General features: G+C 41.7%; 1 protein-coding gene across 2 annotated transcripts in view; it reads right to left on the minus strand.

Annotated features, from left to right (window-relative positions):
• The window catches only part of CDKL4 (cyclin dependent kinase like 4), a 62,465-nt gene extending 39,556 nt beyond the window's left edge, over positions 1 to 22,909 (minus strand). Inside the window, exons 1-2 of one of the 2 annotated variants that reach the window (XM_010364144.2) lie at positions 22,674 to 22,909; positions 19,235 to 19,356 (exon numbers count right to left, since the gene is read on the minus strand). In XM_010364144.2, coding sequence (XP_010362446.1) covers positions 19,235 to 19,356; positions 22,674 to 22,841 — 290 coding nt within the window. In that variant the 5' untranslated portion in view covers positions 22,842 to 22,909. The remainder of the gene's footprint in view (positions 1 to 19,234; positions 19,357 to 22,673) is intronic. The other variant, XM_010364145.2, reaches the window with a different exon arrangement.
• Positions 22,910 to 23,379: the final 470 nt, after the last annotated feature.

Raw genomic sequence — 23,379 nt, forward strand, 5'->3', positions numbered from 1 at the left:
TTATATTATGTAATACCCCAAACATATCCATTATTCAGATTTAATATTTTATCATATTTGGATACTTAAATCATATATTTAGATCACTTTTTAAAAACTGAACATGTGCAGATGTAGCTGACTTTACAGAACAGTGGGAAGGCCTAGGCATGACTCAGTTATGACACTAGCTACAAGATACCACCGTGTGAGGCTGAAGTACACGCAGAGAAAAGCAAGCAATGTACATGGTATTTTCCTCAGAGCAGTTTCCTGATCTTGTATCACAATTATGGTGGTATGCCCTTGACATCAGTGGCCCAGTGGCAACCCTCTGACTCCAGTTCTCCTCATTATTAATACTGTGAATGTACCTAATTCTCATGATTAAATCCCTTTCCACTTGAAGTGTCTATTTCCAGCACTGAATTCTGATATAACTGTATTCTCCCCACTTCACCTGGAGTCAAACCTGAAACAACATTGTTTACATTTTTAAAATATGAGGCAGGAAGAATAGTATAGCCATTTTGAGCACTGTGAGATAGGTCGCTTGAATTCAAATCCCAGATATGCTGCTTCCTTCCTACTTTATAATCCTTTTTTTTTTTTTTTTTTTTTGAGATGGAGTCTTGCTCTGTCGCCCAGGCTGGAGTGCAGTGGCCCAATCTCAGCTCACTGCAAGGTCCGTCTCCCGGGTGCACACCATTCTCCTGTCTCAGCCTCCCGAGTAGCTGGGACTACAGGCGTCGGCCACCACACCCAGCTAATTTTTTGTATTTTTAGTAGAGACGGTGTTTTACTGTGTTAGCCAGGATGGTCTCGATCTCCTGACCTCGTGATCCACCCTCGGCCTCCCAAAGTGCTGGGATTACAGGTGTGAGCCACCGTGCCTGGCCTCTACTTTATAATCTTGAACATATATTATTTAAGTTCTCTGAACTTTCAGTTTTCCTCATGCATAATAACAGAATAATATCTCATAAGTTTATGGAGTAATCTGTCCCCTCAATGTCTGGTTTTAACACCCACATGGGTTCTGGAGATATAGGTCTGAGATCAGATAAGGCCAGTCGATGGGATTGAGACCCCCATTCAAAGACAGAAGAGGTGCAGAATAGCAAGAGGCCCCGAGGAGAGAAAGAACTGGGAGTGTGGGGAAGACAGTATGAGGCCAGGTGTGAGTGTGGCTGACGCTTGAGTGAAGGAGACGGGAAGATTGGCAGAGACCAGTCCATGGAGGGCCTCAGAGTTCTAGATCTCGATAAGAAATTTGGATTTTATGCTAAATTCAAAACCATTGAAAGAAATCAAGCAAGGAAGTGACATAATATGGAGAATGGATTTCTGGGGGGCAACACACATACAGAGAGAGAAATTAGGAGGCTAATTCAATAACCCAAGTGAGATTTGGACACTTAGATTATGGTGGCAGCAGTGAGAGGAAGGAAAATGGATTTCCATCCTTGGGAGGGACTAGCAAGGGTGGAGCACATGCTCCTACTAACATGGGAACAGAACGCTGGTCTGGTCGGGATCTAAGAGCCTACAGGTGCAGGAGAGTAAGTACAGGAATTGGGAAACGAGGTAGGGGCTAGGATTCAGAAACTGCAAAGCCCCAATTATTAGCCTAAATAACATGGAATCAAGAATGAAGTAATTTCATAGGAAAGTAATTTCATAGGATGTTAAAGATGCCTTTAACATGAAAGAGGATGTTTAAAGGCATCTCACAGGAAATGTCACATTCGGTTCAGTTAGCTTCCAAGAAGGCAGATTCCGTCAGGGGCAAAACAACATCCCTGATCGTGCAAAGAGAAGATAGCCATCAAAGAGAACCACAAACCACCACTATAGATCGTGCAAAGAGAAGATAACCATCAAAGAGAATGCACATCCACGCGGTGCTCAGTCCAGAAAGATAGAGTGCTGCAGCACTGTTCAGCCACAGGCAGCCTTTTTCAAAGCATCTTGGAGCAAAATGAACCTCTGGTGAAATCAAATGATGCTCAATGTTTAAATATTATATTTTGGGCGAGTGCAAAACCAAATATTTGACTGGTTCAGAAGTAATTGAGGTTCTTGCCGCTAAAAGTAATACTAAAAGTCGTAATGAAGGCCTTAAAGCAAACATGAGACACCACAGTTCAAGTCCGAATGGGTTAACAAGAAAGGGTAACATGATGGGGGAATTCAGACTGAACTGCTCAGAATATGCTCCTTGAATCACTCAGAGGAAGACCTGATGCTGACATCAGAAGTCACTACCTGGAAGTTTGTTATAAAAACTTAATAGGGGAAGCTTGATTTCATTATTACTACCCAAGATGAATTCAGTCCTTCTCAGTAAATCTTTACTATCCTAGAATAAAATCCAGCCTTGTTACTATGGCCTATCAGGCTGTTAATAACATTTTACTTCCATTTCCCTTCCCAACTTTATCGCCTATCACATCCCCAAAGTCACTCCATCCCAGTCCATTATTTTCCGCTGTTCTCTGAACATGCCAGGCTTATTTTATCATTTATTTATTTATTGAGACGGAATTTCACTCTTGTTGCCCAGGCTAGAGTGCAATGGCACAATCTCAGCTCACCACAACCTCTGCCTCGCAGGTTCAAGTGATTCTCTTGCCTCAGCCTTCTGAGTAGCTGGGATTACAGGCATGCACCACCACACCTGGCTAATTTTGTATTTTTAGTAGAGATGGGGTTTCTCCATGTTGGTCAGGCTGGTCTCGAACTCCTGACCTCAGGTGATCTGCCTGCCTCGGCCTCCTGAAAGTGTTGGGATTACAGGCGTGAGCCTGTAATCCCTGGCCCCCCAGGCTTATTTATAACTTCAGTCAGGCTGTTAATAACATTTTACTTCTATTTCTATATTCACTTCTATTTCTACTTCTATTAACAGTTTATTGTTCCTTTTACTCTCTTTTGGTGATGAGTAATTTTCTGTGTTAACTTGACTAGGTTAAGGGATGCCCAGATAGCTGGTAAAACATTATTTCTGCCAGGTGCAGTGACTCGTGCTTGTAATCCCAGCACTTTGGGAGGCTGAGGCAGGAGGATTGCTTGAGCTCAGGAGTTTGAGACCAGCCTGAGCAACATGGCAAGACCCCATCTCTAATCAAAGTTTAAAAATTAGCCAGACATAATGGTGAGTGTCTCTGGTCCCAGCTGCTCAGGACGCTCAGGCAAGAGGATTGCTTGAGTTCGGGAATTTGAAGCTGCAGCAAGCCATGTTCAGGCCACTGCAGAGAGAGAGACAAGTGAATGAGACCTTCTCTCAGAAAAACAAAAAAACCCAAAACATCATTTGTGGTTGTGTCTGTGAGGGTGTTTCTGGAAGGGATTCACATTTGAATCAGTAGACTGAGTAAAGAAGACCCACCCACAATGGTGAGGGTAGGCAGACAGGCATCATCAAACCTGCTGGGGGCCTGGATACAACAAAAAGGTAGAGGAAGGGTTGCTTCTGTCTCCTTGAGCTAGGACATCCGTCTTCTTCTGCCCTTGGATGTGGAAGCTCCTGGCTCTCAGGCCTTTGGACTTTGAAGCTTTCTGTCCTCTTGGGCCTTAGGACTTGGCCTGAATTAGACCATCGGCTTTCCTGGTTCTCTGGCTTGCAGATGGCAGATTGTGGAACTTTTCTCCCTCCATAATCACACGAGTCAATACCCATAATAAATCTTCTGTTATCAATACCTCTATGTATCGTATTGGTTTTGTTTCTCTGAAGAACCTTGACTAATACACCTCCTGGGCATTCTCTAACTTCACGCTGTGCTTTATTTTTCTTCAAAGACTCATAACGCTTCTTTATTGCTGGACTACATCAGAATGTAAATTGCACAAGGCAAGGACTTTCTCTTGTCCATTATTAGAGCCCCAGCACCTAGAACAGGACCTGGTACCTAATAGGAGCTCAATTAATCTTGTTTCTCTGGCACTCCCCAGAAATTTTATAAACTAAAACCTTGCGACAAATGTCTTTCTCTTTAAACTAGCTAGAGTGAATTCTGTTGTTGAATCCTGACCAATTCAGGACATGGTACCAGAAGTGGATGTGGGAAACAATCCAAGGCTGTGAGAATCTAGGATTGGGTATCTGATGTAATGGGGTCTGAAGGGCAGCATCTAATTATCATTAATGGCGGGGATGCTGGCAGATGGCCACCCAGTAATAAAACAGGTATTTATTTATTTATATAATTTTTTTTTTTTTTTTTTTTTTTTTGAGACAGAGTCTCGCTCTGTCACTCAGGCTGGAGTGCAATGGCGTGATCTTGGCTCACTGCAACCTCTGCATCCTGGGTTGAAGCAATTCTCCTGCCTCAGCCACCTGAGTAGACAGGACTACAGGTGCCTGCCACCATACCTGGCTAATTTTTTGTATTTTAGTAGAAATGGGATTTCACTCTGTTGCCTAGAGTAGTCTTGAACTCCTGACCTCAAGCAATCTGTCTGCCTCGGCCTCCCAGAGTGCTAGGATTACAGGTATGAGCCACTGTGCTCGGCCTGAAAAGGGAATTTAAATGGTCACCTGTGGCCATCTGGAATAAAATGCTTATTCAAGGCGAGGCTTTGGTGAACTAAATGTGATAGAACAATATGGGAATATAGGTAATAACAGATATGTGAGGTGGTCTGGCTGCTTCTAATTTCACTGGAGAAATTAAAGAAAAAAAGCACAGGTTCAGAGCTTTAATATCTTGGTTCAAGGCACAGTTAGGACATCAGGTATTTTGATATTTACCCTGCAAGAACCCCTTACTTCTTGTTTCTGTAGGACCCACTTTACAGATCCACTGGAACTACCGTGAGATTGCTAAAAAACTGACACAGACAATAACCCTGCAGGGTGCTCAGTGACAACAAAGACTGAATTTATGTGAGGGTAATTAGTTTCTCAGTTAATGAGATGAGAAGGAGAAACTGTCCAGGAATTGGAATGTGACACTTGAAAGTATTCATGTAACTAAGAACACCCTAACTTCCTCCCAAATTTTTCTTCTTATGGGAAGTAGCCCCCAAACTTGTACAATGAGGCTGCTTCCGCCTTGCTGCAGACTCTCAGATCTCACCTGAGGCAGGTGCCTTGTGTGGGGATGTCCACTCTCTTCAAGCCTCCTCTCCCCACCTCCCCTCAGGGTCTCCAAACCTTAACTAAAGTCAGATCCCAGCATGACTCAGGGGGCCTATAACAAACTGAAACAGAGGAAGAGGAGATTTACATAGTGAAAAGAAATACAAAATTTTGCTGATTTATAACGGGGAATGTATGAAGAAATGGATTTCACGGGTGTTGGACGAGAGGGGAAGAAATACGACTTTAGAGTGGGCTGATTATAACAATATGGGCACAACTTATTCGAGATTCTGGTCCCCCCCCTCCCCCACTTTTTTCTGAGATGGAGTTTTGCTCTGTCACCCAGGTTGGAGTGAAGCGGCATGATCTTGGCTCACTGCAACCTCTGCCTCCCAGGTTCAAGCAACTCTCCTGTCTCAGCCTCCCAAGTAGCTGGGATTACAGGCACCTGCCACCACACCTGGCTAATTTTTTTGTATTTTTAGTAGACACAGGGTTCCGCCATGTTGGCCAGGCTGATCTCAAACTCCTGACCTCAAGTGATCTGTCTCCCTCAGCCTCCCAAAGTGCTGGCATTACAGGTGTGAACCACCACACCTGGCTCCAGATTCTGATTTCAGCAGACCACCTGGGGCATCCAGGAATGATTCTAGCTAGTTGCTGAACTGGTTGACTGAGAGTGGACTAAATGGTTGCCTATGCCAAAGGAAGTTAAGACACCAGAAATTCATTAATAAAATGAGGGAGAACCGGAACTCAGAGACTGGAGGAGACAGAAACGTTGAAGAGAATTTATCATAGACAACATGCTCATCGAGTACCCAGCTATGTCTCCCCATAGCATTTAATGGTAATGCTAATCTATACTTTTCTCCAAATCTGCAGCATTGCTTGCAGTTTTCTATTTTGGTAAAAAGCAACATGCCAGACACTTCTACTAGGCTCTTCCACCATAACAGCCTTCATTCCTTAGATCAGAGAGCCACCTCACTTCTGTTCCTGTTGTTAGTGTATTTATTTCAGCAACTCACTTAGGAAATGGGAAAATATTCACCAGGATGGATCTGTGGACCCACTGGGGCAACCATGAAATGGATTTGAGTCAAAATTCATTTGCCACCTGACTGTCATTAAGCTCCCCATTCCCCCAAAACTGGTGAACCACAGTGGTTTTCAAGGTCACTGGTCACTGGCTTTACTTTATGGAATTTTGCTCTTGTTGTCTAGGCTGGAGTGCAGTGGTGCAATCTCAGCTCACTGCAACCTCCACCTCCCGGGTTCAAACAATTCTCCTGTCTCAGCCTCCCGAGTAGCTGGGACTACAGGGTCCCACTATCATGCCCAGCTAATTTTTGTATTTTCATAGAGATGGGGTTTCACCATGTTGGTCAGGCTGGTCTTGAACTCCTGACCTCAGGTGATCCACCCGCCTCAGCCTCCCAAAGTGCTGGGATTACAGATGTGAGCCACCGTGCCCAGTCAATAATGTATTTCTTAATACTCCTGATTCAATGTCATCCTTCCACCAAGGCACACCCATAACCTTATGGTAAATTTCTATGCTCAATTAACTGATAAAGAAATCCAAGTTTAATTTACCAATGTACATCATGTGTTGTCACCAGTCAGAAATGGACAGCCACAGTTTTATAAACCCATGTAGTAGTTGTAACACTATAATAATCTATAATTGTTCCCTTGTAATCTGATTCTTCATCAGACTTTAAACTTCTTTTTTTTTTTTTTTTTTTTTTTTTTTTTTTGATGGAGTTTTGATCTTGTTGCCCAGGCTGGAGTGCAATGACGTGATCTCGGCTCACTGCAAGCTCTGCCTCCCGGGTTCAAGCGATTCTCATGCCTCAGCCTCCCAAGTAGTTGGGATTATAGGCACCCACCACCACACCTGGCTAATTTTTGTATTTTTAGTAGAGACAGGGTTTCACCATGTTGGTCAGGCTGGTCTAGAACTCCTGACCTCAGATGATTCACCTGCCTCGGCCTCCCAAAGTGCTAGGATTACAGGTGTGAGCCACTGCACCAGCCAGATTTTAAACTTCTTGAAGGCAGGATTATTCTATCATGTGTAGTGCAATAGCAGTTTAGGGAAATCCTCCCTGTTGACAGGAGTGATACTTCCTATCACTATCCCATTTAACTTACTATTGGGCTTTGTAGAAAAAAAAATGGATCTTAGAGAATGAGAATAGATTATCACTTTAATCAGATGATGCCAATTGTAGCCGCTCTTATACATACAGTTTCTCTACTGGAGCAAATCCAACACAGCCTCACTACTTTGGATGCATCTATTGATGTAACAAATGCTTTTTTCTCTATCCAGTAAGTAGAGAAGCTTTCATCTGGCAGGGGAAGCAGTACACTTTCACCACCTTACTTCACTGTGACAAAAACTCCCTTTTTCTTTTTCTTTGTTTTTAGATGGAGTCTCGCTCTGTTGCCCAGGCTGGAGTGCAGTGGCATGATCTTGGCTCACTGCAACCTCCACCTCCCATATTGAAGCGATTCTCCTGACTCAGCCTCCTGAGTAGCTGGGACTATAGGGAGTATAAGGGCACACCACCACACCTGGCTCATTTTTTGGTATTTTTAGTAGAGATGTAGTTTTACCATGTTGGCCAGGCTGCTCTTGAACTCCTGACTTCAAATGATCTGCCTGCCTTGGCCTCCCAAAGTGCTGAAATTACAGGTGTGAGCCATCGTGCCCAGCCCAACCCTTTTTTTTTTTTTTTTTTTTTTTTGAGACAGAGTTCTAGTCTGTTGCCCAGGCTGGAGTGCAGTGGTGCAATATTGGCTCACTGCAACCTCTGCCTCCCGGGTTCAAGCGATTCTCCTGTCTCAGCCTCCTAAGTAGCTGGGACTACAGGTGCATACCACCACACCTGGCTAATTTTGTATTTTTAGTAGAGATAGGGGTTTCACCATGTTGGCCAGGCTGGTCTTGAACTCCTGACCTCAGGTGATCTGTCCTCCTTGGCCTCCCAAAGTGCTGGGATTACAGGCATGAGCCACTGTGCCCAGCCCAATTTTTCTTTATGCTATAATTTAGTCATTGGGTCCCTTCATTATCTCACCATCCCATGGCTCAATCCACATTCACTACATAGATGATCTTTTTTTTTTTTTGAGACGGAGTCTCGCTCTGTCGCCCAGTCTGGAGTGCAGTGGTGCGATCTCGGCTCACTGCAAGCTCCGCCTCCCGGGTTCACGTCATTCTCCTGCCTCAGCCTCCCAAGTAGCTGGGACTACAGGCGCCTGCCACCACGCCCGGCTAATTTTTTTTTGTTTTTCAGTAGATACGGGGCTTCACTGTGTTAGCCAGGATGCTCTCGATCTCCTGACCTCGTGATCCGCCCACCTTGGCCTCCCAAAGTGCTGGGATTACAGGCGTGAGCCACCGCACCCGGCCACATTGATATTATGCCCACACACCAGTTATTTCTCCTACACGTTTCCCCCAATAAACAATAGTCCAATAGGCTTGGTATGTATACTAGCTGGTTGTTTATCTCTGTTTGGTATTCACTGGACTTAGGCCTTTACAAATACTCTCTTGCCTGTTATTTAAGTAGATTTTAGGAAAGGAGTGCAAGTAGATGAATGCTTTAAATTAATCATTGTTATCTAGAAGTACCCAGCATTTCATAAAAGAGTAGCATATTCTAGATTGTTCCTATTTGCATTACTCCATGTACAATAGATTGAAGTCTCAGGGCTGACCCAAAGCACTACTGAACACTAGCAGTGCTAAGCACATTTGTAAAACTTAAAAGTGCAAAGCGGGATGGTTCAGAGGTCCTCGGCACTGCAAAACGTATTCAACAGAGGAGTTGCTTGAACATGCCTTGCTCTTTCTTGTGTCTGTGCATTCTTCCAGGGGTGACCATCTGGCCAACTCCTCTTCCTTTTCAAAACCCAAATGCTGCCTTCTCTGCAGAATCTCCCTCACTTCCTGGGGTCAACAGATGTTGGAGTTGCTTCTCTTGTGCATCCCTTGCATCAGCATTAACCCAATCAACGTAAGCATTTGTAGTTGTTACTTTCAATATCTGTCTCTTCATTACATTTTAAGCTTCTTGAGGGCAGGATTGTGCCACTATAACTGTATCCTCTGCACCAGTGTAAAATGCTCCATGAAATATTTTTTGAGCGAAAGAATGCTAGGCATGAGGAAGCCATTAAGATCAATGAGACATGAAGTATGCCCTCAAAAAACTTACACTCTAGTGAGAGAGAGTTTGCACATAAAAACATATACAGTAGGAGGGGCGGAGCAAGATGGCCGAATAGGAACAGCTCCAGTCTCCAACTCCCAGCGCAAGCGACACAGAAGACTGGTGATTTCTGCATTTTCAACTGAGGTACTGGGGTCATCTCACTGGGGAGTGCCGGACAATCGGTGCTGGTCAGCTGCTGCAGCCGGACCAGCAAGAGCTGAAGCAGGGCGAGGCATCGCCTCACCTGGGAAGCGCAAGGGGGAAGGGAATCCCTTTTCCTAGCCAGGGGAACTGAGACACACAACACTTGGAAAATCGGGTAACTCCCACCCCAATACTGCGCTTTAAGCAAACGGGCACACCAGGAGAATATATCCCACACCTGGCCGGGAGGGTCCCACGCCCACGGAGCCTCCCTCATTGCTAACACAGCAGTCTGCAGCGATCTAACCGCAAGGCAGCAGCGAGGCTGGGGGAGGGGCGCCCGCCATTGCTGAGGCTTAAGTAGGTAAACAAAGCCGCTGGGAAGCTCGAACTGGGTGGAGCTCACAGCAGCTCAAGGAAACCTGCCTGTCTCTGTAGTCTCCACCTCTGGGGACAGGGCACAGCAAAAAAACAACAGGGGAAGCAGCAGAGGCCTGTGCAGACGCGAACGACTCTGTCTGACAGCTTTGAAGAGAGCAGTGGATCTCCCAACACGGAGGTTGAGATCTGAGAACGGACAGACTGCCTGCTCAAGTGGGTCCCTGACCCCTGAGTAGCCTAACTGGGAGACATCCCCCACTAGGGGCAGTCTGACACCCCACACCTCACAGGGTGGAGTACACCCCTGAGAGGAAGCTTCCAAAGTAAGAATCAGACAGGTACACTCGCTGTTCAGCAATATTCTATCTTCTGCAACCTCTGCTGCTGATACCCAGGCAAACAGGGTCTGGAGTGGACATCAAGCAATCTCCAACAGACCTATAGCTGAGGGTCCTGACTGTCAGAAGGAAAACTATCAAACAGGAAGGACACCTATACCAAAACCCCATCAGTACGTCACCATCATCAAAGACCAGAGACAGATAAAACCACAAAGATGGGGAAAAAGCAGGGTAGAAAAGCTGGAAATTCAAAAAATAAGAGCGCATCTCCCCTGCAAAGGAGTGCAGCCCATCGCCAGCAACGGATAAAAGCTGGTCAGAGAATGACTTTGACGAAATGAGAAAAGAAGGCTTCAGTCCATCAAACTTCTCAGAGCTAAAGGAGGAATTACGTACCCAGCACAAAGAAACTAAAAATCTTGAAAAAAGAGTGGAAGAATTGACAGCTAGACTAATTAATGCAGAGAAGGTCATAAACGAAATGACAGAGATGAAAACCATGACACGAGAAATACATGACAAATGCACAAGCTTCAGTAACTGACTCGATCAACTGGAAGAAAGAGTATCAGCGATTGAGGATCAAATGAATGAAATGAAACGAGAAGAGAAACCAACAGAAAAAAGAAGAAAAAGAAATGAACAAAGCCTGCAAGAAGTATGGGATTATGTAAAAAGACCAAATCTACCTCTGATTGGGGTGCCTGAAAGTGAGGGGGAAAATGGAACCAAGTTGGAAAACACTCTTCAGGATATCATCCAGGAGAACTTCCCCAACCTAGTAGGGCAGGCTAACATTCAAATTCAGGAAATACAGAGAACACCACAAAGATACTCCTCCAGAAGAGCAACTCCAAGACACATAATTGCCAGATTCACCAAAGTTGAAATGAAGGAAAAAATCTTAAGGGCAGCCAGAGAGAAAGGTTACCCACAAAGGGAAGCCCATCAGACTAACAGCAGATCTCTCGGCAGAAACTCTAAAAGCCAGAAGAGAGTGGGGGCCAATATTCAACGTTCTTAAAGAAAAGAATTTTAAACCCAGAATTTCACATCCAGCCAAACTAAGTTTCATAAGTGAAGGAGAAATAAAATCCTTTACAGATAAGCAAATGCTTAGAGATTTTGTCACCACCAGGCCTGCCTTACAAGAGACCCTGAAGGAAGCCCTAAACATGGAAAGGAACAACCAGTACCAGCCATTGCAAAAACATGCCAAAATGTAAAGACCATGGAGGCTAGGAAGAAACTGCATCAACTAACGAGCAAAATAACCAGTTAATATCATAATGGCAGGATCAAGTTCACACATAACAATATTAACCTTAAATGTAAATGGACTAAATGCTCCAATTAAAAGACACAGACTGGCAAACGGGATAAAGAGTCAAGACCCATCAGTCTGCTATATTCAGGAGACCCATCTCACATGCAGAGACATACATAGGCTCAAAATAAAGGGATGGAGGAAGATCTACCAAGCAAATGGAGAACAAAAAAATGCAGGGGTTGCAATCCTAGTCTCTGATAAAACAGACTTTAAACCATCAAAGATCAAAAGAGACAAAGAAGGCCATTACATAATGGTAAAGGGATCAATTCAACAGGAAGAGCTAACTCTCCTAAATATATATGCACCCAATACAGGAGCACCCAGATTCATAAAGCAAGTCCTTAGAGACTTACAAAGAGACTTAGACTCCCATACAATAATAATGGGAGACTTCAACACTCCACTGTCAACATTAGACAGATCAACGAGACAGAAAGTTAACAAGGATATCCAGGAATTGAACTCATCTCTGCACCAAGCGGACCTAATAGACATCTCTAGAACTCTCCACCCCAAAGCAACAGAATATACATTCTTCTCAGCACCACATCGCACTTATTCCAAAATTGACCACATAATTGGAAGGAAAGCACTCCTCAGCAAATGTACAAGAACAGAAATTATAACAAACTGTCTCTCAGACCACAGTGCAATCAAACTAGAACTCAGGACTAAGAAACTCAATCAAAACTGCTCAACTACATGGAAACTGAACAACCTGCTCCTGAATGACTACTGGGTACGTAACGAAATGAAAGCAGAAATAAAGATGTTCTTTGAAATCAATGAGAACAAAGATACAACATACCAGAATCTCTGGGACACATTTAAAGCAGTGTGTAGAGGGAAATGTATAGCACTAAATGCCCACAAGAGAAAGCAGGAAAGACCTAAAATTGACACTCTAACATCACAATTAAAAGAACTAGAGAGGCAAGAGCAAACACATTCAAAAGCTAGCAGAAGGCAAGAAATGACTAAGATCAGAGCAGAACTGAAGGAGATAGAGACACAAAAAACCCTCCAAAAAATCAATGAATTCAGGAGTTGGTTTTTTGAAAAGATCAACAAAATTGACAGACCGCTAGCAAGACTAATAAAGAAGAAAAGAGAGAGAAATCAAATAGACGCAACAAAAAATGATAAAGGGGATATCCCCACCGACCCCACAGAAATACAAACTACCATCAGAGAATACTATAAACACCTCTACGCAAATCAACTAGAAAATCTAGAAGAAATGGATAATTTCCTGGACACTTACACTCTCCCAAGACTAAAGCAGGAAGAAGTTGAATCCCTGAATAGACCAATAGCAGGCTCTGAAATTGAGGCAACAATCAATAGCCTACCCACCAAAAAAAGTCCAGGACCAGATGGATTCACAGCTGAATTCTACCAGAGGTACAAGGAGGAGCTGGTACCATTCCGTCTGAAACTATTCCAATCAATAGAAAAAGAGGGAATCCTCCCTAACTCATTTTATGAGGCCAACATCATCCTGATACCAAAGCCTGGCAGAGACACAACAAAAAAAGAGAATTTTAGACCAATATCCCTGATGAACATCGATGCAAAAATCCTCAATAAAATACTGGCAAACCGGATTCAGCAGCACATCAAAAAGCTTATCCACCATGATCAAGTGGGCTTCATCCCTGGGATGCAAGGCTGGTTCAACATTCGCAAATCAATAAATGTAATCCAGCATATAAACAGAACCAAAGACAAGAACCACATGATTATCTCAATAGATGCAGAAAAGGCTTTTGACAAAATTCAACAGCCCTTCATGCTAAAAACGCTCAATAAATTCGGTATTGATGGAACGTACCTCAAAATAATAAGAGCTATTTAAGACAAACCCACAGCTAATATCATACTGAATGGGCAAAAACTGGAAAAATTCCCTTTGAAAACTGGCACAAGACAGGGATGCCCTCTCTCACCACTCCCATTCAACATAGTGTTGGCAGTTCTGGCTAGGGCAATCAGGCAAGAGAAAGAAATCAAGGATATTCAGTTACGAAAAGAAGAAGTCAAATTGTCCCTGTTTGCAGATGACATGATTGTATATTTAGAAAACCCCATCGTCTCAGCCCAGAATCTCCTTAAGCTGATAAGCAACTTCAGCAAAGTCTCAGGATACAAAATTAATGTGCAAAAATCACAAGCATTCTTATACACCAGTAACAGACAAACAGAGAGCCAAATCATGAATGAACTTCCATTCACAATTGCTTCAAAGAGAATAAAATACCTAGGAATCCAACTTACAAGGGATGTCAAGGACCTCTTCAAGGAGAACTACAAACCACTGCTCAGTGAAATAAAAGAGGACACAAACAAATGGAAGAACATACCATGCTCATGGATAGGAAGAATCAATATCGTGAAAATGGCCATACTGCCCAAGGTTATTTATAGATTCAATGCCATCCCCATCAAGCTACCAATGAGTTTCTTTACAGAATTGGAAAAAACGGCTTTAAAGTTCATATGGAACCAAAAAGAGCCCGCATTGCCAAGACAATCCTAAGTCAAAAGGACAAAGCTGGAGGCGTCACGCTACCTGACTTCAAACTATACTACAAGGCTACAGTAACCAAAATAGCATGGTACTGGTACCAAAACAGAGCTATAGACCAATGGAACAGAACAGAGTCCTCAGAAATAATACCACACATCTACAGCCATCTGATCTTTGACAAACCTGAGAGAAACAAGAAATGGGGAAAGGATTCCCCATTTAATAAATGGTGCTGGGAAAATTGGCTAGCCATAAGTAGAAAGCTGAAACTGGATCCTTTTCTTACTCCTTATACGAAGATTAATTCAAGATGGATCAGAGACTTAAATGTTAGACCTAATACCATAAAAACCCTAGAAGAAAATCTAGGTAGTACCATTCAGGACATAGGCATGGGCAAGGACTTCATGTCTAAAACACCAAAAGCAATGGCAACAAAAGCCAAAATTGACAAATGGGATCTAATTAAACTAAAGAGCTTCTGCACAGCAAAAGAAACTACCATCAGAGTGAACAGGCAACCTACAGAATGGGAGAAAATTTTTGCAACCTACTCATCTGACAAAGGGCTAATATCCAGAATCTACAAAGAACTCAAACAAATATACAAGAAAAAAACAAACAACCCCATCAAAAAGTGGGCAAAGGATATGAACAGACATTTCTCAAAAGAAGACATTCATACAGCCAACAGACACATGAAAAAATGTTCATCATCACTTGCCATCAGAGAAATGCAAATCAAAACCACAATGAGATACCATCTCACACCAGTTAGAATGGCAATCATTAAAAAATCAGGAAACAACAGGTGTTGGAGAGGATGTGGAGAAATAGGAACACTTTTACACTGTTGGTGGGAATGTAAACTAGTTCAACCATTATGGAAAACAGTATGGCAATTCCTCAAGGATCTAGAACTAGATGTACCATATGACCCAGCCATCCCACTACTGGGTATATACCCAAAGGATTATAAATTATTCTACTACAAAGACACATGCACACGTATGTTTATTGCGGCACTATTCACAATAGCAAAGACTTGGAATCAACCCAAATGTCCATCTGTGACAGACTGGATTAAGAAAATGTGACACATATACACCATGGAATACTATGCAGCCATAAAAAAGGATGAGTTTGCGTCCTTTGTAGGGACATGGATGCAGCTGGAAACCATCATTCTTAGCAAACTATCACAAGAAGAGAAAACCAAACACCGCATGTTCTCACTCATAGGTGGGAACTGAACAATTAGATCACTTGGACTCGGGAAGGGGAACATCACACACTGGGGCCTATCATGGGGAGGGGGGAGGAGGGAGGGAGTGCATTGGGGAGTTATACATGATATAAATGATGAATTGATGGGTGCTGACGAGTTGATGGGTGCAGCACACCAACATGGCACAAGTATACATATGTAACAAACCTGCACGTTATGCACATGTACCCTAGAACTTGAAGTATAATAAAAATAAAAATTAAAAAAAAAAAACATACACAGTAGTAAGTACCAAGTACCATAACAGGGATGAAAATAAAATTCCATAGGGATTCAAAGGAAGGAAGAAATTCCATCCAGATGAAGGAAACTTAGAGATGTTACAGATATCTAGGATTTCACATTTTAAAGATTATGATAGGCCAGGTGCAAGGGCTCACGCCTGTAATCTCAGCCCTTTAGGAGGCCGAGGCAGGTGGATCACCTGAGGTCAGGAGTTCGAGACCAGCCTGGCCAACATGGTGAAACCCTGTCTCTACTAAAAGTACAAAAATTGGCCGGGTGTGGTAGCGGGTCCCTGTAGTCTCAGCTATTTGGGAGGCTGAGGTGGGAGGACTGCTTGAGCCCAGGAGGTAGAGGCTGCAGTGAGCCGAGATTGCCCCACTGCACTCCAGCCTGGCGACAGTGTGAGACTGTGTCTCAAAATAAATAAATAAATAAAGGTTATGATAAAGACAGTGAAGGTGAAAAAGGCTAGAACCTTCTAGATTAAAATGAGAAGAACATGAGCTAAGTTTACAGACAGGAAAGCTTAGGATACAAGTAGGGAAGAGAAAGATGTTCAGTTCAATCAAACTGGCGTATGCATTGAATGTTTTATAACAGTCTCAGGGCCTTGAACAATACATGAAGTAAGCATAAATTTTTAACTTCATGAAAATGTATGTTAATTTATAAATTAATTTATAGACTGGCTGAACCTATCAGTCTTCTAAATCAACATAAAACATCCTATTTAGTGCAGAATAAAACTGATCTATGAATTAATATACCATTTTAATTGTCTTTATATTAATTTTTATTTTAAAAGTAATATATATATGCATTTACAGAATATTGAGAAAACTCTAATTTTTAATTATACTTAACATTCTAGTGTGTTATCTCATTTTTTCATATATCATCCCAGGAACATTTCCTCAGAACATGAACTATTGTTCTGAAGCATGCTCTCTAATGGACTGGCTGCATATTGTACTGTTGGATGGGTGGATATACTAAAATGCCTGTAATCAATTCTTTACTATTGGAAAATTAGGGGAGTCCAATATTTTTGTTATAAATAATGAAGTATTGAACATTCATATGCATAACTTTTTGCCCTGATCTGATTATTTTCTTACTATAAATTTCTCTAAATGGAATCTCTTGATCAAAGGATGAAAACAGTTAAATTTTTTTCATACGTATTGCCAAATTGCCCTCCTAATGGCACTCTCTCCAGCCATGAATGAGGAGGTCTGATTCCCTGACTGTTGATAAGACCGAGTATAATAAATTTTGAAAAATCTTTGCCAAATATAATAGATGAGAAATGGTACCTTGCTAAAAAGTTTTGAATTTCCTTGATTAATAGGGAAGGATAAGCATGTTTTCTTAGGTGTACTGGTCATTTCCTTCTCTCTCTTTTTGTTTTTTGAAGACTTCTGTCTTCAGTGAGATGGGGTCTCACTCTGTTACCCAGGTTAGAATGCAGTGGTGTGATCTCCGCTCACTGCAGCCTCCACTTCTTGAGCTCAAGTGATCTTCCCACCTCAGCCTCCCAACTAGCTGGGACGAGAGGCTATGTTAATTTTTGTAGTTTTTGTAGAGATGGGTTTCGCCATGTTGGCCAGGCTGGTCTTGAACTCCCGAGCTCAACTGATCCACCCGCCTCAGCCTCCCAAAGGGCTGGAATTACAGGCAGGAGCCACTGCACTCAGCCTCCTTCTCTTTTTTAATGATTTGCTTTCCACATTCACTGGAAGGTAAGGTGAGGCTCCTTTTCTGTGTGTGCTTTGTTCAATGCTGTAGCCTTAGCACTGGCTGGGTGCAGTCTACATTTATGAAAGTTTTTTTTGAATGAATATATTTATTAATTGGATGTCAACCTTTTAAAAAATGTTATTTGTAAAATCTGCATAGGTAGATATAAAATTTATTAATTCTGGCAAATAGTTTACCCAATATCTCATTTCTTTTTTAGTTTTGTTTATGGTACTTTTTTGTCAAAGGGAGTCTCTCAAACTACTGTGATTTAACATTTGACAGTTAAAAGTCTCTTTTTTCTCAATTTAGTCTTTTTCAAGTTTCAAAAAAAACCTTTTGGTATTCTGATTAGAATTTTGTCTAATAAATAAACTGTAGAGGCAATATTTTTATAATCATGAATATTTCCATCTAGAAACATATGTTCATTTAAATAAAATCCTTATGTACCTCAGTTTTGTAGCTGTCTTCATGTAGAGTCAGAACAACTCTTTATCTTTATTCCTAAACTTTTGTTGTTGTTAATATTTGAATGGGATCCTTCTCCACTAGTTTTTTTTTTTTTTCTTTTTTTTTTGAGACAGAGTCTCGCTCTGTCATCCAGGCGGGAGTGCAGCAGTGTGATCTCAGCTCACTGCAACCTCTGCCTCCTGGGTTCAAGCAATCCTCATACCTCAGCCTCCCAACTAGCTGGTACTACAGGCGCCCACCACCATAACTAGGTAATTTTTATATTTTTAGTAGAGACAGGGGTTCACTGTGTTGGCCAGGCTGGTCTCAAACTCATGAGTTCAAGTGATCCACCTGCCTGGGCCTCCCAAAGTGCTGGGATTACAGGCACGAGACACTGCACCCAGCCATTCTCTGTTAGATTTTCTGAAGTGCTGTTTGATACAAAGGCTGTTAGTTTTTGCATGTGGAATTTGCAGTGTTATAGGGGTCACTGTACTGAATTCTATTGGTTTTAATAACTCTTTAGGTGGTTCTCTTAGAGTTTGTAGATCAGTAATATCTTGCAAATAATGACAATTTTATTTCATTTCCAAAAGCTATGTTTTATTTGCTTTTCTTATTACATTACATTGGCTAGAGTTCTCAGAACAATGTTACATTATAGTGGTGACAACTGACATCCTTGTCTTGTTTCCTCACTTTAATGAAAGTTCTTTTAGTTTTACCATTGAGTATAAAATTGGCAGTTGATTTGAAGAGAGGTGTGTGTGCCAACACTTTGGGAAGCAGAGGCAGGTGGATCATGGGGTCAGGAGTTCAAGACCAGCCTGGCCAAGATGGTGAAAACCCATCTCTAGTAAAAATACAAAAATGAGCCGGGTGTGGTGGCAGGCGCCTGTAATCCTAGCTACTCAGGAGGCTGAGGCAGAGAATTGCTTGAACCCAGGAGGTGGAGTTTGCAGTGAGCTGAGATTGTGCCATTGCATTCTAGTCTGGGCAACAGAGTGAGATGCCATCTCAAAAAAAAAAAAAAGAAAGAAAAGAAAAGAAAAAAGAAACTATTCTTTTAACCCTAGATGCAAGGGATTTAAAAAAAAATCATCAGGAAAGGATGTTGAGTTTATTGACATTTCAAATTTTCAAATTTATCAATTATATGTATTTTTTATCCTTTAACTTGTTAGTGAATTACATTAATAGGTTTCCTAGTATCAAACCATGGTTCATTCCTTGAATTGAGATAATCCAATATGCAATTCAGCCTCAAATTCATTTTTATTTTATATCTGCAGTAGGTTTTTCTTCCTAATTATAACTCCTATAGGTAAATCATTGTTTGCCTTTTGAAGACATCCTGAGACTGGATGGGGTAGCCAGATGCATTTGGGTAGAGAGGGGAGTTGTGGCTGGGATTTGAAATCTGCCATGGTTAATTCCACAGAAAATGAAACTGAGAACTGGCTGTACGGAATTTCAGTTTCCAGATTACTTACCCATTTGGATTTCTTTCCAGCTCATTTAAAAGTGTATGATCACAGTATTCAAAAACTAAATGCGTTTTCCTTCTTCTCCGGAACACCTCGATGAGATTCACAATATTTGGATGTTTTAATTGCTGTGAAAGAATTGAAATGCAAGGTTAAGTGCTCTGTTACTAGTAAAAGCGTCTCCCCAGACCCCTTAAAGAAACTTAAAGTTGGAAGAAATTTAAGATTCATCCAATGTACCTATAATAAGTGGTAACAAAACTGCTTGAATCTCTCTGGTGATAGCAAGTAAAGTATGTAACTTAAAATACTGCACTAAAACAAAAAACACTTTATATATTTTATGGAAATTCTATATATTCAAGTCATAAAATAACCTGAGTAGAAAATTGAGGAAATGAAATTATTGAGTAAGGACTATAAAAATCATCAATACCCACTCAGCTTACATATTGCCATGGATTTTATGGATTTAAATCCAGTCTGGATTCTAGTGTTGGCTCCCAGTAATACTAGTTCTTAACCACCAGATTGGAATAAACTGTCTCTTCTAGAAGTCCCCACAATTAGTCTGTGTTTTAAATTTACTTATTATATTTTCAGTATTGTTCTTTGATTCTATTGTTCTCTCTTATGCACAGATATTTTGTGTGTTAAATTCTATTCCCAAACTGAAGCATTTTACAACACAGCCTCTGTTTAATATTGTAGACCTAAGGGAAAATGCTGATTAGGTAGGATAGACTATCACTACAGCGATTATAAAATTTTATCCTCCAAACTAGGCTAATGGGTAGAAGCCAGGACTATCCTAGGTAAACCAGCACATATGGTCACTTTGCCTGTAACTAGGGTGACCACATAATTTAGCATACACACCAGGACACTTTTTTTTTTCCTTCGCTCTATCGCCCAGGCTGAAGTGCAGTGGTGCCATCTCAGCTCACTGCAACCTCTGCCTCCTGGGTTCAAGTGATGCTCATGCCTCAGCCTTCGCAGTAGCTGGGACTACAGGTGCGTGCTACCATGCCTGGCTAATTTTCGATTTTTAGTAGAGATGGGGTTTCACCGTGTTGGACAGGCTGGTCTCAAACTCCTGACCTCAAGTGATCCATCTGCCTCAGCTTTCCAAAGTGCTGGGATTACAGGTGTGAGTCACTGGGCCTGGCCACACCAGGACACTTTGGAAAGGAGATGTGAACCAGGCAGGACACTGGGACAAAAACTATAAAGCAGAACTGTCTTGGGCAAATTAGGATACATGATCACTCTTATTCCTAACCCATCTTCCCTGTTGTTTTCCCAGTGTAGTAGACAAATCAACTTTCCACACTCTCTACCATTTACCCAGATATATAGAGAGAACACAGCATTTTGTATGTAGTAGAAGCTCAACAAATAGCAGGCCCAGTAGAAAGTTTTAGGTGCAGAGACTTACGATGCATGCCTCTACCTCAGTATCTATTAACATAAGCATGGCTTGACCAAAACAAATGTCACCCTAAAACTGTGTGCCTGCTGCCAACAGCATCGGAAAAGAGAATCCATTATACATTAAAAATATGCCCAGGCTGAGGCAGGACGATTGCGTGAGCCTAGGAGTTCGAGATCAGCCTAAGCAACATACTGAGACCCCATCTCTCAAACGGAAAAAAAAGAAAAGCTCAAAGCACCAAACCAATTTGTTTTCTATATGCTCCACTACCTAAAACAGCAGAAAGGCAAAGAGTGGAGGAGACTAGGTCATCTAAAAAGCCAGTGGCTTTGTGCTGCTGTAAAACCACAGCATGGAAGCAAAGCAGGGTCACTACTAGGGGAGTAAAAGATTTACAGATGCTACAGCTTGATGCAATGTCCAGGTTAAACCTGATCCAATCTCCTGTCTTTGGGTAGGTCAGCAATTTATATCTCCTTTGCAAATGAAGTTAACCTAGCCCAGGAAAACAGTAACTTGACTAAAGAAAAACAGGTAGTAAGGAGAGAGAGGCAAACACAATTTAAATAACAGGACTATGTGAGGAAAGTAAGGTTGATTGATCACAGAAGGAGCTGTTCAGGGCATACATGGACACAACATACCAAAAGCAGAAAGGTGGACATTCTGACATCCTGAGGGCCTTCATCAGAGACCAAGCTGAGTCGTAATCAGGCTACTTTTTACCTTACAGCCTCATTCTCAAGTTGGGGCACTTGTAATGCAGAAGGTACCACCTGAGCATTAACTTAATCTGAAGACTTGGGAGGGAGAGGCTGACAGGTAAAAGCATTATTTTTATTAGAAAGCCACACTGCCCGGTTCAGACTCGCCCTGCAGCTTAGCTCAGTGAGGGTGCCAGAGCTGGCGAGCTGACCAGCGCGCCCTCTGCTGGCTGAGAGGTAATAGTGAACTTTTTTAAAAAATCATGATGGATATGTTCCTGAAGACTCTATGTATCAAGTTGTATTTCAAACAAAACCCTAGTATGTATTAGTTGAGGAAATCTGTGGGAAATAATATTTGAAAATGAGAGATAATATGATAATTATTAGTTATAATTATTATCCCCCCCTTACAAACTGAATTTCTGGGGATTTTCTAAAAATAGACGACATGTCAAAAATGAAGGTTGCCTGTATGTCCTTGAAATCACGGGGTCTTGTTACGTAATGTGTAGCCCACAAACCTGCAGCTTCCGCACTCAGAAATGCAGAATCTCGGGCCCACCCCAGACCTCCCAACTCAGAATCTGCATTTCAACAAGGTCCCCGGGGACTCCAACGCATTATTAACATTTGAGAAGTGCTGCCCCAGACCTCCGTTTCCTCTGTGGAAAACACGGGTGTTGGATAAGAAGCATGTCTAAGGTCGCTTACAGTTCTAAAAGTGTAAGATTTTTAGCGTAAGAAAAAATTTACATTGAGAACTTAGGAATCTTACATGTCAAATCTTATCAGAGTGAAAACAATTATAACAAAAACCTTGATGTAAAAAATGTATACGTCACTGGGGGTGATATTCAGCATGTCTAATAACCTGGGGTGCAGTGCAGGCAAGAACCAATGAATGTCAATGCCTACCAGGGCATTGGTGCGGTCCTGTGGGACTGACTCTCTGTGCCAGGAGGTGCTCTTTCAGTTGCTGGTTGGTAGGGGAGGTATTTGGAGGGACATCCAGCGGAGGGCTGAGGTTGGGGGCAAGTGTAAACACTGGGGTGAGTGGACTTAGGATATTTACTAACAAGAATAAAAGTTCTTTTCAATATAACAATCTGTAGCTGCATTCATACACATCAGACAAAATCAGAGTGGCCAAAGTCCAAAGTGATAATCAACTTATTACCCAAAGGTGCTGATACAAAGGAATTTAAGTCCAATGGGGAAAAATAACTTTAAAATTCTTTATAATTTTAGCATGCATATTTCACTCAATACCATGATATTTTACATATATATAAAGTTAACTTACCTTCAACATACGTATTTCTCTCAGTGCTATTTTCTTAACAACAGGATCATCTTCAGAGTCCACAAATTTTTTAATAGCTACTACTTGTCCAGAGGTTTTGTTTCTGCATTTGAATACAACCCCATAAGAGCCTTCTCCAATCTTAGCTAATTTTTCATACTTCCGCATTACAGCCGAAGTGACTTAAATTAGTACTGTTATCGATTGACTTGCAATACAATGTTACACCTGGAAAATAAGGTAGACTTGCTTTAATCAAGCTATAAAAGACAATGTTCTCACAGGTTATATACAACCAATTTGCCCAGATGCCAAAGGTTTATTTTCATCAATTAATTGGAAATCCACTTAAAAATATTTGGATATTATTTTCTTAGTATAGTCCTCTGCAGTTCTTCCACCCATCAAAAGATTTCATATGCTATTTCTGACAATTGTTCTATGTTGGCCTCAGTTGAATTAAAAGAATTTGTGGAAAAGAAACTTATCCCATCTATTGTTTTCATTATCCTCAAATAAACAACCGAAATATGATGCTGTAAAATCCAGCTGAAGGAACATTTCATACTCTGGAATATGCTGTTTATCTTTTCTCTTCTAACCCAACTGCATACACAATGACTAGGAGGAGTTGTGTAAGAAGATATGGTACAAAAAGTGCTATACTTCCACCTGGTGGAGAGAAGAAAGAGCGTGGACCATTGAA

Source organism: Rhinopithecus roxellana, chromosome 17 (assembly GCF_007565055.1).
Source record: "Rhinopithecus roxellana isolate Shanxi Qingling chromosome 17, ASM756505v1, whole genome shotgun sequence".
Taxonomy (NCBI): domain Eukaryota; kingdom Metazoa; phylum Chordata; class Mammalia; order Primates; family Cercopithecidae; genus Rhinopithecus; species Rhinopithecus roxellana.